The sequence below is a fragment of the Peromyscus eremicus genome, chromosome 8b, assembly GCF_949786415.1.
Source record: "Peromyscus eremicus chromosome 8b, PerEre_H2_v1, whole genome shotgun sequence".
NCBI lineage: Eukaryota > Metazoa > Chordata > Mammalia > Rodentia > Cricetidae > Peromyscus > Peromyscus eremicus.
The window spans coordinates 15,383,310-15,399,543 of NC_081424.1; the positions used below are offsets into that span (position 1 = coordinate 15,383,310).

The window sequence follows — 16,234 nt, forward strand, 5'->3', positions numbered from 1 at the left end:
CATCAGAAGGCGCTACATGATCTATCCCAAGCTTCACTCAAAACAAGGCATAGTTTACATTTCCAGATAAAGTATCAAAAGTGAATATTGCAATTAGAATCAAATGTAACTCAATCTGCTAAATTACATTTAAGTAGAGAAAACTAACATCAGTTTAAGGTCAGAAAGGGTCTTAGGGTCTACCTAATTAGCTGTAATTTTCTGTATATCATTTTACAAAGTATTGATCTTTTAGTATAGACCAACATTCAGAGATGTGTTTCTAGACACTATGGAGATGAGTGAATAGCCACAGTCCACTAAGTAAGAACAACTCTAATTTCTTGTCTGAGGTATAGGATAGCTCATATACTCATATCCCAAGGTTCACAGAAGAGCGCGGCTCAGTGATGTAAAGGGTACAATTCTGAAGACTAGAGAAGACACAAAGAAAACCACACTTATCTTTAGAAGTATTCTTCATTAAGCACACAGAGCCAGCAGTAAACACTCTGTAAGCTGTCAAGGGGCTGTGTGTGCCTATTGGCCACATTAAACCTAAGGACAGGACACCCATGGTCACAGAATTTGCTTCTTCACTCCTTTTCTTTTTTTCTTCCCTCTACTTCCTCTATCAAGTTAAAACCAGCTAGCTCAGAGTGGGAGGTGCTGGCACACGCCTTTAATCCCAGCACTTTGGAGGCAGAGGCAGGTGGAGCTCCAAGTTTGTGGCCAGCCTGATCTATAGATAAAGTTCTAGGACAGCCAAGACTATACTGAGAAACTTTGTCTTGGAAAACAAAACGAATCAAAAGCCCAACTAGCTTAAAGCAACCACCATATTATTAGTAGTTTGCTACTAATACTATTGCTATATCATTCAAGTCCCATTACTAATGTCACTGCCCTTTGCCAACCCAACCCTTTGTGCACCTAAAAGCCATATACTTTTTTTGGTACAAAAATTACTTTACTTGCACCCTCTGTTCACAATTTAAAAGACAATTAAAAAATCAGTTTTTATCAACTAACAAGAATGGGGATTTGGTAATGAAGATAGATGTGTAGAAAATAATTTGTGTAGTCTTGCATGTCATCCCATGTTAGTTAGCACACTTATAACATCAATTTAAGAACCTCTGCAATTTTGTTTGTTCCCCCCAAATGCAAAGATTCAGAATGTATGTAAGTTAAGTCCATTCTAAATACATGCCAGATAAGAACTGGACCAGAGACAGACACCGCGGCAGATTCCCACCATCCGTTACACAGTTGGCTGCTTACAACTAGGTAAAGTAGTTGTATGCACATACATCAAAAAAATCACATGACTGAAAAATCCCTCCATCCCTCCCATCTCTGTGAGCAGTGCCTATCCCGCCCATCAACAAAGGCTCCGCCCCCAAGAACCCAGGAACAAACAGCTGCTCAGGCAACAGCCAGAGTACTGTCTGATTCCACATCACTGCCAACAGCAGCAGACACCGTTCCCGACTGTTAAACCTCTCCCTTGACTCTAGGCTCTACAAGAGCAAGCCTCTACTTTAGAAAGGCTATAATTACCGTTTTTCAAATTAATCTTCAGGGCTACATCCTTTCCGATGGATCAGAGAACGCAGGACAAGGATCTGCCATCATTCCAACTTCACAATGTAACTCATGTTTAAAACGGCAATGTTCTCCCATCTCTGCCCTCCACAATGGTGTAATTTCAAATGAATTTTTTCACCACATATGTAGTCCCCTCAAATATGCCATTTAAGATGGGCACGGGGGTCTACACCTGTAATCCCAGCACTTGGGGGGCAGAGGCAGGCAGATGGATCTCTGTAAGATAGGGGCCAGCCTGGTCTACATAGTGAATTCTAGGGCAGTTAGGGCAACAAAGCCAGAGTCTGTCTCAAAAAAAGCCCCCAAACAAAACAGAAAGCAATTTAAAAAGCCTTTGCTATTGCGTCCCAGCTTTCTGCAAGGCTTTTGATTTTTTCCAGCCAATGACACACAGGTGGCCATTTTATCAAAAACAGGTATTAAATGCCTGGCGGTGGTGGCGCACTCCTTAATCCCAGCACTTGGGAGGGGAGGCAGAGGCAGGCGGATTTCTGAGAGTTCAAGGTCAGTCAGATCTACAGAGCAAGTCCAGGACAGCCAGGGCTGTTACACCGAGAAGTCTGTCTCTAATCACACACACCCCTCCTGACGCCCCTCACCCCTGCCGCGTGCACCAAAAACCAGACATTAAAAATTTCTGCCAAACCAAGAAAACGTGCGACTATTTTCAAGTTCAAGTCAGTTTCACTCAGCCTGGGTCTCTAGGCTCTTTCTTGTCTACCTCTTCAAGATACTGTGACTTCAATACAACAAATACAGGTCTTTCAGGTCAATGAGGCTAGTTCCGTCAAATTATGCCTTCTCTCAAGAGTTACCTACTAATGTCTTGGTGAAAGCTGTAAGACAGGGCACTACTTAGCGCATTGTAACTGAGGACGACTCGACCAACTGAAATCAGACTTTCACTGCTCATACTCCAAACCAGAGAACCCTTCCCATCACCTGGTACCATTCACTGCACTGTGCGCTCGGCTCTACCTGTTCAGAGTATTCAGTCCATTTCTCAAAGTTTCCTGCAGCAGGGTCCCCACCGCACTGGGACTGACTTCCTAACACAGGATGCCCATGCTCTCTCCTAGACCCCCAGAGCAGGGTATAACTGCAGATGGAACAAAGAGCCACAAAGAAGTGGGTGGTAGCAACCTCCCCCAGAGGCATGCTAGGACCCATCAAGCAGGAACAACTCCAAGCTTGTCTTCCTCCTCTTACTACTTCCCCACCGGCCTACCTATGCCCAACTCAGAACCCCTTAATTGTCCACCGTGCAAGGCGCAGCCTTTCCATCTGAACCCCCGAGAAAAGTGGCGCTCAAAGAACCCGGCGAACAAAGGCGAGGGATGGAGTCCACGCAAGACACGAGCGAGACAGCGCCGCTCTGCGAACTTGGCCCCCGGCCAGCAGTAACTCCTCCGCAGCCCCACCCGAGCGGCGGGGTCCCGGGTGAGGCTGGAAGCGCAGCGCAGACAGATCGCCGGCCGAGAAGGGGGACCGGGCGAGCGGGGGAGGGGACGGGGACGCGGGGCGGAGCTCCAGGCCGCCGGCTTTGTGCAGTCAGGCCCCGGGTACCGACTGGGGTTCCTCGGGGACCGGCCCGAGGCAGTGCACCCCAAACCCGCGTGTGCCGGTGCGGGGGACCCGAGAGGAGGAGCGCGGGCGGGCGTCCCCGGGCCACGATCGCGAAGCCGGGTAGGCCGTGTCCCTGTCCCCGCAGACAGCCACCCAGGGCACCCGGAGCCGCGCGTCCACCACCCCGCCGCGCCCTCCCCGCAGCCCCGCCGCAGGTTCCCGGGCCACCCACCGTCATAGTAGTAGCACACTTTCTTCTTGCCGCCTCCTTGACTGTACGCCATGGGCTCCGGCCGCCGCCTCCCGGCTGCGGCTCCTCCTCCGGCTGCTCCCGCCCGCCGCGGCCCGGCGGCCAGACAAGAGGGCTGAGCGGGGGGGGGGGGGGGGGGGGGGGGGGGGGGGGGACAGCGGGCGCGGCGGCCCGCGGAGCAAGGGCGGCCCGGAGCCGGACGGGAGCGGGTGCCGGGAAAGGCTGAGAGCACGGAGCAGGGGGTGGCAGCGGCGCCGACGCGCGACACTCGGCGGGGGAGGCCCAGGGTGGCGGGGCTGGGAGGCGGGCGCTACCACTGCGGTGTCGCAGAGGGGAGGGGAGAGCGCGGCTGTGCACGGACGCAGGGCCCGGCTCGGAGTCGACGCCGCCGGCTGGGGCGGGACAGATGGACCGATCATTGTGTCGCACGCAATCCGGAGGTGGAAAGAAGCGGACCTCGGCCCCCTGCGCTCCGAGTCCCGGGACGCGTAGCCGTCGGGCTCCCCCCTCGGATCTGCGCGCACTGGTTGCGCCTGGGCCGAGCCTGCGCACTCGGCGCCTGCTCAAACGTATCCCGGGCTGTCTGGACCCCCTCCGCCTGGGCCCACGCCGCTCCCCTCCCCCACCGCCGCGACGCTCCGGCCCCAGCCCGCCACGTGCCGCGGGGACCCCGAGGGGAACCCGCTTGAGCACTCCCCGGGGCTTCAGAAGGTGCTGCTCCCCGGCTACGAGACTGTCGGAGATGTTCACGCGTTCCGATTCGCGTGTTCTCTTCTCCCACATCAGCTCCTGATAACTACTCTTAGTTCCTGACTTAGAGACGTTAATGGCAGTCTGTACCTCCTGGATTTAATAAGCATTTATGAGACCCAACGAGTGAGCACGGCTCTCAGCACCGATGCCTGTTTATAAAGCTGTCAAAAAGTGCCGGGATGCACGTGCCATGTCCATTTCTTCTTTATAGGCGTGGGTTAGATGGAAGAGTGGAGTACTGTCAAGTGCTAAGTAATGGTCTGAGGACTGGAGAGGTGTGGAACTTTTGCAAATTCCACATGCTTTACCTACCGCATCAGACTGTGCTACTTGCCAGGCACTGGGGAGAAGAGCAGAAATCCAAAGAAAGGATTTGAACAATTGAGTCCCTGTGTTTAATAGAGTGACATTTATTCAGCCCCTGTCCGAGCTAGACTGCAAGGCGCAGGTAAAGGATGGAAAAACTGACAGTCTAACGCAACACTTGCATATCTTAACAATTATCATTTACAATTCCTTCTGCATGCACATGGTACACAGTGCCTCCTCCCTAAAGAGGTGGTACTGAAGTAAGCCACTAACAAAAACAATTATTTTTCTACTTTCAGATCCCCAGGAATCTCTTGCTTAAAACACCAATCTCCCAGACTTTACCCCCAAGAGATTTAGAATTCGTTCAGGATACCCCTTGCCACATCCCCTTCTCTCCCAAGCCTGTATTTTTAACAAGACCCTGGGAGACTAAGAGGGTTGGTTCAGGAACCACAGTGGAGAACCGCAAGCTTCCATGTTACTGTTCACTATATAGTGTTGCTATCTGAGTTTTGCTTTCAGTTACAAAGTCAATCGGGGACGATTCTGAAAAGGGAATGAGATACTTTTGCAGACACTAATGTTCTTCCCCAGACCCAACATGGTGAAGTGTAAGATAAGACTTGATTTCTTCAGGGAGACTTCTCCCTTCTCCCATGTCTCTTTCCTGTGCTTTTAATACCATGTGCCTTTTAAGTGCTACACTTAATATGTTACAGTTGCCCATAACTTTGTCTTTTTAACTGTATGAGCTTGTCTCAGTAGGATACAGTTTCACAAGCTTGTCTTGTCTTGTACATAATTATTTCTCTAGTGCCTGTGACTTCTGGCAAGCCACCTGAATTTTCTGTATAAATGGTTTTACCCATAAAATGGGAGACTTGCTAATATGACCTTGAAGAAGCTTCTTAAGATAATCCACATGGAATTGTTCTTAAAGCACATGAATAAAAGCTATTATGGACTGTATTAACCATTTTGATAAGAGTAATTATAGCTACTACTATTCTTTGCATCAGTAGAACCCAGCTTTAAACCTCAGGGAAGACGCTGGACAAATCTTTCAATTTGTTGCAGGACTTGTGATATTATTTAACAATTATAAATGAAAAGAACAGAGGATTTTTATTCTCAGAAACTAGCATTAAAGGAGACTGATTGCTTTCACATTTATGTCTCTAAGCATCTGTAATGCACTTGACTTGGAAAAGAATTAGTTACCAAAACCTATGGACACAACACTTACCAGATTCAAACTCCTTTCTATCAGACCTACTATGTTTTAGGTAATATACAAAAGGAAAAAAAACTGAGAGCATACATAATAGAATATATAGTTAAGGAGCACCCTTTGCCTTCAACTATTTTTCTCTAGCTCCTGTTCTGCATATGGAAACTTCATTGTACTTGAAGATGTTTAGTACTCTAAAATTATTCAGTAAGATGATGTATTAAGTGTATCAGGGTTAGAAACAGGGTTGCCTAGAAGCCATCTGCTCCAGCCTATGTTAAAAATGAGGTCCTGTTGCTGGGCATGGTGGGCACATGCCTTTAATCCCAGCATTTGGGAGGCAGAGGCAGGCAGATCTCTGTGAGTTTGAGGCCTGCCTGGTCTACAAAGTGAGTTCCAGGACAGCCAGAGCTACACAGAGAAACCCTATCTCAAAAAAACATACACACACACACACACACACACACACACACACACACACACAATTAGATCCTGTTGATAATTGCAACAGTTAAAAAGTTACTTGGTAAAAAGAGTTATAAAGTTGTTTCTACACCTAGGAAGTTTAGTCCTACCTGTTAAATTCTATGTAGCAGTTCCATGAGGAAATATAGAAAGTATATATAGGCTTGCAGTGACCAGTAGGGTGTTGTCCCAGATTGCAAGCCTCCAGCTGAGTTTTGAGCTCTTCGTAAGCATGCTTCTATTTCCCCACAGTACTTTAACTCAAAAATTGGAACAGTAATATCATACATTGGAAGAAAATAATTTCAACCCTGAATTTGTCTACCATTTTCAAATTGTCCATTGAAAGGACTTTTGAACCGTAGCATATCTACTAAACCACCTAGTTGGTCAACATCATTCTCAACTTTCATTCCTCAGATGGCCTTGTCAGTATCCTATTCCCCAGGTAACAGAATCTGAGAAAAGGCTGTGGAATCTAGTAAAAAACAAAAACAAAAAACAATCTGAAAATAAATGGTTCTCCACTTAATTGCATGTTTGTTTTTAAGTTGTTATCTATTCTGTGTTACCTGACTGGGTTTAATGAAGATGGTTTCTTTCATGTATATCATGTGTCTTAACTATATTCCCCTCTTACGCTCCCTCCTTCCCACCTGCCCCCTTGCTCACTCATACTAATCTCCTTCTGTACCCCAAAGGGGTCTGGACCCACAGGTTGAGGAACTTATCAGCTGTATGGCAGTGTCACTGTTGATAGATTCACAACATGCCCCCATGGTTGGGCATGTCCGGCAGACCTAGACACTTCCGCCTAGCCAGTTCCAGGTCAAAATAGCCATTTCTGGGTCAAGGCATCCCGCGTGACCAGGACCCTGTGGCTTTGCATGGTTGCATAAGAGCACGCAATGCAACCATGTGATCTGCGTGCATGCATGGAGTAGCCACATGGACCTGTGTATGCCTGTGCGACCCAGCCTTTATAAGCTGGCGCCATATTCCTGGCTTCCTTCTTCTTCTCCACGCACGTGTCTCTTCCGCAGGCCTGAGCACACTTGTCTGTCTCTCTTATCTTAATAAAACTCTTGTTAGTGGATTCTGTCGTGTTTCATGACATTTCCTCGCAGGGTAAGAGCGCCGCCAAGTAACTAACAACTGTTGCTGTTAAGATTACCAGAGTTGATTCCCAGCACCCACATGGTGGCTCACAACCATCCCTAACCCCAGTTCCAGGGGATCCAACCAGCACATATGTGATGCACATACATGTAGCAGGCAAAACATTCATACACATAAAGAGGAGGAGGAAGAGGAGGAGGTTATCGATTTGGGGGTTGGGGTACAGCCCATTGTGGGTAGAACCACCCCTGGGTTGGTGGTCCTGTGTTCTATAAGAAAGCAGGCTGAGTAAGCCAAAGGGAACAAGACAGTAAGCAGCCCCCCTCCAAGGCTTTGCGTTAGTTCCTGCCTCTAGGTTCCTGCATGTTTGAGTTTCTGTCCTGACTTCCTTTGATGATGAAATGTGTGGAAGCCTAAGCTGAATAAACCATTTCGTCCCCATTTCTCTGATCACGGTGTTTCATCACAGCAATAGTAACCCTGACTAAGACAAGCATTATCTGGGAAATGCAAGGTTAAGTACAAAGCTTTGATGGCCTCTAAGGCTCTGCAACTTCTCTCCTCAAGAGTGGGCATCGTAAGATGTTTTAGGAAATGGGCTGAAATCAAGGGAAGAATGTAACTCATTTCCTCTGTGTCACTCCAAATATCCATTTCCAAAGCTTTTCATCAGGGCTAAGTATCTGGATTGGAGTTTCAGTGGCACCCTCACATACAGCTTCCTGGCAGGGTCTCTGAAAGGAGGAAGTAAGGAGTCAGGGTTCTCTCCCACATGCTAGCCTGAGAACCAAGGACATTCTATGCTTCCAGCAAGGACAATAATATGGTTCACTCTGTGAGTCCCTGACCCCACTGCTTAGCAAGTTTTTTCCTCCTGTCCTCATCATACCTTCCCCAGGGTACTCCTCGGAGATGCTAGCAGTCTGTGTGTGAAGTCTTCTTCCACCTTCTCCGCTTAACTACTTGGAAGGGTTGGGGCCCTGATATAAGGTTTTTTTTTTTTTTTTTTTTTTTTTTTTAGTTTTCTTGAGACAGGGTTTCTCTATGTAGCTTTGCGCCTTTCCTGGAACTCACTCGGTAGCCCAGGCTGGCCTCGAACTCACAGAGATCCACCTGGCTCTGCCTCTTGAGTGCTGGGATTAAAGGCGTGCGCCACCACCTCCCCGCTTGATGTAAGTTTTAAAATTGTCTCCATTATTGTAACTTTCCTCCAGATTGGGGGACTGTGTCGCTATATTGGTAGCAATATCAACTTTGGCTTTCAGAATTACGGTAGTGCAACTAGGGATTCTCTACAATCTTAACATTTTCTTCCTTAAAGATACCTTATTTTTTATTTGAGTAGAAACAAGGCCATTTCTCTGCTTCCAATATCACATCACAGTAATTTGTACCCTAGTGGTGGTCATAAGTGACTTTCAACTGTTTAAGGAACTTGAAATTGATATCCCCTCCCCCTCATATATACACATGACCACAGAGTTCTTTCTGAAACAGCTGCCCTTAGTGACATAGGGGAGTCAGTTAGAAAACATGGTCAGAGAATTGTCCTGAATTTAAACTGATCAGAGATTATCACTTGAGTCGTAGAAACCTCTCAAATCACTGGCTAGATTGTTGCCAATGAGAGGATTGGTCTAGACAGCAGCACATCCAGCTGAGTCTGTTTTAATGACTAGGTCAAGGAGAGATCTCAGATAGGAGTCCTAAAGAATCAAAGCACATGGGGAAATCAAGCTGGTACTCACCTGGAAGTCTCGTCCCTCTTGTCCAGCTTCCACAGTGCCGGAAGTTGCTATGCACACCACCAAAGGAGAAATGTGTCCCTCTTTCTAAACTGTGTACCCAATAATAAGCTCCAATAATGATCAGCCGGGCAAGACATGTCCCAGGGTGCAATGCTGTCATGAATGTCATGGGACTAACAAACCACTGTCTGATTGGACTTTTTTTCTTTCTTTTTTTTTTTTTTTTCTGAGACAAGGTTTCTCTGTATAACAGTCATGGCTGTCCTGGAACTTGATTTGTAGACCAGGCTGGCCTTGAACTCACAGAGATTCACTTGCCTCTGCTTCCCAAGGGCTGGGATTAAAGGCCTGTGCCACCACCGCTCTGATTGGATTTAAGACCTACTCCAAAAGATAGAACCCATACTTGGAACTATAATTGATATCAAGAACCTATGGCTAGAGAGGTTATAGACCTCACTGGAGAATCTACTACTATTATTCTGCTAAACAGGCATAATATTGAACAGACTCCTAATGATGTATGGCTATACCTTTAGATTAGTGCTTCTCTCAAGCCTCATTTTGCAGTTGATGGGAACTAACGCAGAAACCCACTACTAGTCAAGGTGCAGAGAAGAAGAGATTTCAGAATGTTCAGTTCTAAATGGGACATCTATATCCCATTAGACACTCCTCCTCCAAGAGCTCAGGGATCATTGGGGAGGAGGAGGAAAAAAGATAATAATGGGTTTTCTGTCCCTCACATCAGTGTCTCCACTGATGCAGTAAGCCAGAGCAAGCTGAATTGAAAAAGTTTAACAAAAAGTATATTGAGGGCAAAGCTGCTCCTCGGTCGGTTCACTGGTCTCAGAGATCGAAGCCAGAGAAGTCGCACACCTGAGCCAGGGCAGGAAAGTTTTATAGATTGTAGATGAGGGGTGATGATGTGTCTACCACAAACTGGATTTGTGCCCAAGTGTGGTTAAAAGCTGAGTATTTAGGTGGGAACTCGGGTGTCTGATGGCAACAGGGGAGGAAGCTGCAATAGTCACCAAGAATGAGGAACTGGGCTTTTTGGTGCCTTTCCTTTGCTTGGAGACTCTCTGAGCAGGCAGAGTTTGGAGGGGGGCGGGGTCCAGGACATGCAGGGACAAGCAGGAGGCTCCAACCGAACAGATAGTAAGAGCCAGAAGAGGTTTATGACTACAGGGAAACCGTGCTTTCTGGACACAACACACATATGAACCCACAGGGACTGTGGCAGCAAACAGTTGACCTATGCAAGCTCAAGCCAGACAAAAACCTCAGTGTGAGGAGGTGAGGTGGTCATAATCAAGTCCCACCCCTCGCTGAGGAGCTATTGGCAATCAATACCTGTTAGAAGAGGGTGAGTCAGTTTTCTTTAACGGCGTGGCCTCTGAGGGGTTGGCTACGGGTCAGCTGATGGTCATACATCCGAGGGTGAGTTGACAACACAAATTGGACTTGGTGGGTTAATGAAAAAGAGAGAAAGAACACAAAGATGAGTAGGTAGGGCAGGGTTTAGATCTTGGAGGAGTTAAAGGAGGGAGTAAATATGATCAAAGTACATTGTACAAAATTCTCAAAGAACTATCAATTTTAAGAATGATGGGGGGAAAGATGCATAAGGAGAAACTCATTGGCTTTCTTTTTATTTATTTCATTTTATTTTTCTTTATTAAGAAATTTTCTACTCGCTCCTCATGCTATCCACAGACCGCCCCCTCCTCCCTCCTCCCACCCTCAGCCCTCTTTCCCAAGCCACCCCGCATCCCCACATTCCCAAAATCGAGGTCTTCCACCCCATTGGCTTTCTAAAGCAGCACTTAATGGCTTATGGGATTTTCAAAGTCTGGAGGTCATAATTGAGGTCAATGCTATATATCAGGCTCACTCTACTGCTTAGATATTGTTAATAGTGCCTGTGGTAGTTTGAATGTATTTGGCCCCATAATCTCACAGGGAGTAGGACTATTAGGCGACATGGTCTTGTTGAAGGAAATGTGTCCCTGTGGGGGTGGACTTTGAGGTCTCTTCTGCTCAAGCTTCACTCAGTGTGATGGTCAGACCATTTCCTGTTCTCTGCAAGACATAGAACTCTCATCTACCTCTCCAGCACCATGTCTTCCGGTACGCTGCCATGTCCCACCATGATGATAATGGACTGAGTCTCTGAACTGTAAGCCGCCACCTCAATTAAATATTTTCCTTTTTGTAGCTTTAAGTTTGTTTGTGTCCCGGCCGGCTGGTGGTCAGGACAAATCTCTCCCACTCGTGTCCCCCAAGTAAACACACAGAGGCTTATATTAATTATAACTGCTTGGCCATTAGCTCAGACTTATTACTGACTAGCTCTTACACTTAAATTAACCCATAATTCTTATCTATGTTTAGCCACGTGGCTTGATACCTTTTCTCAGTTCTGTCTTGTCATCTTGCTTCTCCTGGCAGCGGCTGGCAGCATCTCCTCAGCTCTCTTTTCTTCTCTCCTATCTCTCCAGTTAGAATGTTCCACCTAACCTTATTCTGCCTCACCATTGGCCAAGCAGCTTTATTTATCAACCAATCATAGCAACATATATTCACAGCATACAGAAGGACATCCCCATCACCTTTTAAGAGTTTCTGTGGTTGTGATGTCTCTTCACAGCAATAGAAATCCTAACTAAGACAGTGCTTTAACTAAGTCCTATATAAAATAAGTAGAATGAAGTTGTGCCAGTCAGATTTATTAAAGTGATTAATAGTTACATATTCATGTGAAAATTTGAGTTCTACAAACAACAGTTAGGACTGGATTACTATAAGAAGCAGGCCTGTGTCAGCCTTGAGTCTTGCATAGTTTTGCCTTGTACACCAGACTGCAAGTCTTATCTGTTTCCTGAGAATGTTCAGCGTTTGTAGATAGACATGTACAACTAAGTAGGTCAAGGTGACCACACCATGCTTATCATGTAACCTGTCACTATGAGAGGAAAGAGACTGGCCTGTTTCCTGCTTCTTCCACAAGTGTTGGCCCTTGGCACTGGGTTCCTCTTTTGCAATATATCCCATCAAGTCTACCTATATCCTTTGAGCTTCTTAAACACTCTGCATGAGGCTAGGGGCAAAGAAACTGACACACATATGCTGATGCTCATGCTGTTTGTTGTGCTGTGAGCCGTAAATACTGACTCTCCTGCCCCAAACCTCAGACTTCTGCCAGCAACTATGAATCTCTAGCAGGTTAGCTCATTAGCTTGCAAGAAGGCTAAACAAACTCTTAAATGTTTTATAGCTCATGACAACATAAAACCAAAGTACTGCTATCCAGGTGAAATTTTTCTTTATATCATTATCTGTGAGATAGGATGGTAAATCTTAGAGTCTTCTTTCCACACATTGAAATTGGGAGTAGAGTGGTAAATCCTGGCTTGTTCTAACCACACTGCTTTTTTTTTAATGGACTCTGGGAATTTGAACTCAGATCCTCATGTCTGCACAACAAGTCTTCTTGCCCAATGAGCCATCTCCACGGCTCCCTTATTTTCACTCTGTCCATTTTATATTTGTATTCATGACCAACCCTGAATGTTACGCTGTCTGGAGATTTCCTCTGCTAAACAGCTTACCTTACTACTTTCAGATTTAGCCCCACTAAAATTTCCAGAACACAAACAAAACACAGATAGATTCTTCACATGACTATAATAAGAACGGCCTCTATTTCGATTCCCAGGAAGAGTCTTGTTCCTTTCTGAAACCTAAGCTCAGACTTGACTGTACATATTTCTGTTGGCTTTCAAATTCCCACTAGAGTGGCTGTTAAGCTCTATTTACAGCGTTCTGCAGCTTCTTTAGCCCAGACTTCCAAACTCTTCAACATTCCACTTGTAAACCAGTTCAGAAGAGTTAAGAACCTCATGGTCGGGTTTCTTAGACCAACAATGCCACTTCTTGCTACCAATTTCCTGTATTAGTTGCTTCTCTGAGAGCTGTCATGAAACACCCAACGGAAGCAATTCAAAGGAGAAAGGATTTGTCTTGGCTCATAGTGTGAGGGGGTACAGTTCACTGTGACCAGAAAAGGACCGCGGCCAGAGAGCGAGGCAGCTGACCGTGTTGCACCTGTAGTCAGAAAGTAGAGAAAAATGATTGATGGTGCTTATCTGGCTTCTCCTTTTCCCTCTTTGTTATTTTTAGTCTGTATCCTTGGCACATGAGATGATGTCACCTACATTGAAGATGATCTCTCCTCTTCAGTTAATCCTCTCCAGAAATGCCCTTATAGATACACTCAGAGCTATATCTCCCAAGGATTCCAAATCCCATCAAGCTGACAGGACACGACTTATATAAGAGAATCTAGTGGAGTATCTTCTTGTGAAGAGTCTGGTTATAGTGTTGCTTTACACTGGGCACGGTAAACTGCCAGTATTAGTATCATCACCTCCATGCCAGACTGTCATATCAGCTGATACTGTCACTGCCAAGAAAATTTCGTAGCTCCTCCCTTTGCTGCGTTATTCACTTTAGGATTAGTCATGGCAGGAACATCCAATGAACAGTTCATGGATCGTATTATCCAGCTGTTATGAGTCACCTGGAGAAAGTGTGCAACCTTCTTAGTAGAAGATGAGATTCCTTGGCCACATCAAAACACACCACTGGCAGACTGCCCAGGCATAAGAAGGTCAAGATGCTAGATAACTAAAAAAAAGACCCACCTCTTAATTCAGACGTGCTACATGACTAGCTATGAGTGTTTTCTCTTTCTTAATATACTGCAAAGCTTATCTTTCTTGTCATAAATACAACTTCATGTTATAAAAATATCCTGTTATAAAATTTTCAATCATAAAACCAACCATTTCTGGGTAATATTTTTAAAAATCACTGATTGACATGAGATCTAATATAGATTAATGTAGATTATTTTAATGTAGATTATTATTTACCTTGGCTGGCTCATCATATCCAGATATGTATGTAGTCAAACATTATTCTGGGTGTTACTGTGAGATGGTCTCTTTTAGATATCAACTTGTTCGGGCCATGATGTACTTATACATCAGCCACAATACAAATAAATAAAATTTATATAATGTGGCAGTACTTTTCAGCAATTAAAAATGAACTATTGACAAATACAACAACATTTTAAAAAATCTCAAAATTGTTTATAGTAACATAAAAGGCTAAATACAAGACAATGTTTTTAGATAGACTTGCCCCCAACCTGCTTTGTTGTATTATTATTATTATTATTATTATTATTATTATTATTATTTTTGTCTTTCCTGACTCCATCTTTCCATTTTATCTTATATTTCAATGCTGAAAGCAAAAAAACAAAAACAAGAACAAAAGCCAGGCATGGTGGCATATGCCATTAACCCCAGCACTGGGGAGTGGGGAGAGAAGATGGTAGATCTCTGTGAATTCCAGGCTAATCTAGTGTATACAGAAAGTTCTAGTTTCACCAGGTCGACCTAGTCTTTTTAAAAAAAATAGTGAGACCTTGTCTTTTAAAAAAAAAAAAAAGGTGCCGGGCAGTGGTGACGCACGCCTTTAATCCCAGCACTCGGGAGGCAGAGCCAGGTGGATCTCTGTGAGTTCGAGGCCAGCCTGGGCTACCAAGTGAGTTCCAGGAAAGGCGCATAGCTACACAGAGAAACCCCGTCTCGGAAAACAAACAAACAAACAAAAAAAAGGTTACTCTATGATGCAATTCATGTGACACTTAGAAAAATATAAATAAATATTTATTATAATATATTGTACAATATGTTGTATGTAATATATAATATAATAATAATATAATGATAAATAAATATTAAATCAGACCATTGGCTGTCAACATCTAGAATTAAGAATAGGGTATTACTGCCGGGCGGTGGTGGCGCACGCCTTTAATCCCAGCACTCGGGAGGCAGAGCCAGGCGGATCTCTGTGAGTTCGAGGCCAGCCTGGACTACCAAGTGAGTTCCAGGAAAGGCGCAAAGCTACACAGAGAAATCCTGTCTCGAAAAACCAAAAAAAAAAAAAAAAAAAGAATAGGGTATTATTTTCAAATGGTACAAAGGATTTTTTGAACTAAGAGAAACATTCTATGTCTTAATCATGGTGATGATGAGTAAGCATACATGTTTTTCAAAATTCCTGGAACAATACAACTAAAAAGAATTAACTTCTTCTGTATGTGACTCATACCTCATTAGTCTAATGTTAAGAAGCAGACTCACCTGTATGCTACAGAACTGAAATCCAGTGTTCCACAGCTCTCTGTATTAAAGCTTTCTTTCTATTTTCAGGACACCATAGAAAACAGTGAAGGCAGTGACTGTAGGTAATCTAGTTTACACGTGTTGCCGAGTTTCCTTTGTACATTCCAAGTCCTTTAAAACAACTAACAGCCAACAGTAACGGTTTTTACTATTCCCACTGGGGAACTACTCAATACTTTGATAATAAAGACTCATCAGAATTTAGCTAGACTCATTTTATTCCATTAAGACTCTTTAAGGTTGCTGCTGGATTTCCAGCATGTTCTAGATCCTCTACCGCAAGTAACTGGCTTTATTGAAGGGCCTGATTGCAATGAAATGTTTCAGTAACTGTCTATAGTGAACCACCACTCCATCTGGCTTTTCACTGCACACCTAACATAGTGGTATCAAACTACCAAAAGCCTGATAGACTGCCGTGCTCCCCATCGATCACATTATCAATTCTCGGCGCTGCATCAGCTGGCTCATCAGGCCTTGACGAGACCAACTTATCTTTGTAACCTCTAAGGTCCTTTTCTAATCCATCTGTTAACTCGAGTCACTTGGGCCAGCACACCACAAAGCCTCATGTGGATATCGTCCTCTTGATGGGTGACTACAGGATAAACAGGAAAAGGCCTGACTTTAGTTTCTGTGATGGCCCAGTTTCAACTCTAAGTAGTCAGAGCGGAAGCTGATTCCCATAGATCCCTTGAGAACCTCCTCCACCCCTAATTCCATAGTTGTTTCTTTGTTGCTGTTTTTTTTTAAAGTACGTGTGTGTATGTGTGTGTGTGTGTGTGTGTGTGTGTCTGTGTGTCTGTGTGTGTATATGTCTCACTATGTATCTCTGCTTGTCCTGGAACTCTCTATAGATATCAGACTGGCCTCAAACTGATAGAGATCTGCCTACTTCTGCCTGGGATTAAAGGCAGGCACCAGGACACCT

General features: G+C 44.9%; 1 protein-coding gene and 1 long non-coding RNA gene across 2 annotated transcripts in view; both read right to left on the reverse strand.

Annotated features, from left to right (window-relative positions):
- The window catches only part of Hdac2 (histone deacetylase 2), a 28,104-nt gene extending 24,575 nt beyond the window's left edge, over positions 1–3,529 (reverse strand). Inside the window, exon 1 of the mRNA XM_059272544.1 lies at positions 3,389–3,529. Coding sequence (XP_059128527.1) covers positions 3,389–3,440 — 52 coding nt within the window. The 5' untranslated portion in view covers positions 3,441–3,529. The remainder of the gene's footprint in view (positions 1–3,388) is intronic.
- Positions 3,530–11,752: 8,223 nt separating this feature from the next.
- On the reverse strand, positions 11,753–15,410 carry LOC131918771 (uncharacterized). The gene is made up of 2 exons (XR_009381082.1): positions 15,262–15,410; positions 11,753–13,144 (listed from the first exon to the last, which is right to left on the reverse strand). It is a non-coding gene; the product is annotated as an uncharacterized LOC131918771 (long non-coding RNA).
- Positions 15,411–16,234: the final 824 nt, after the last annotated feature.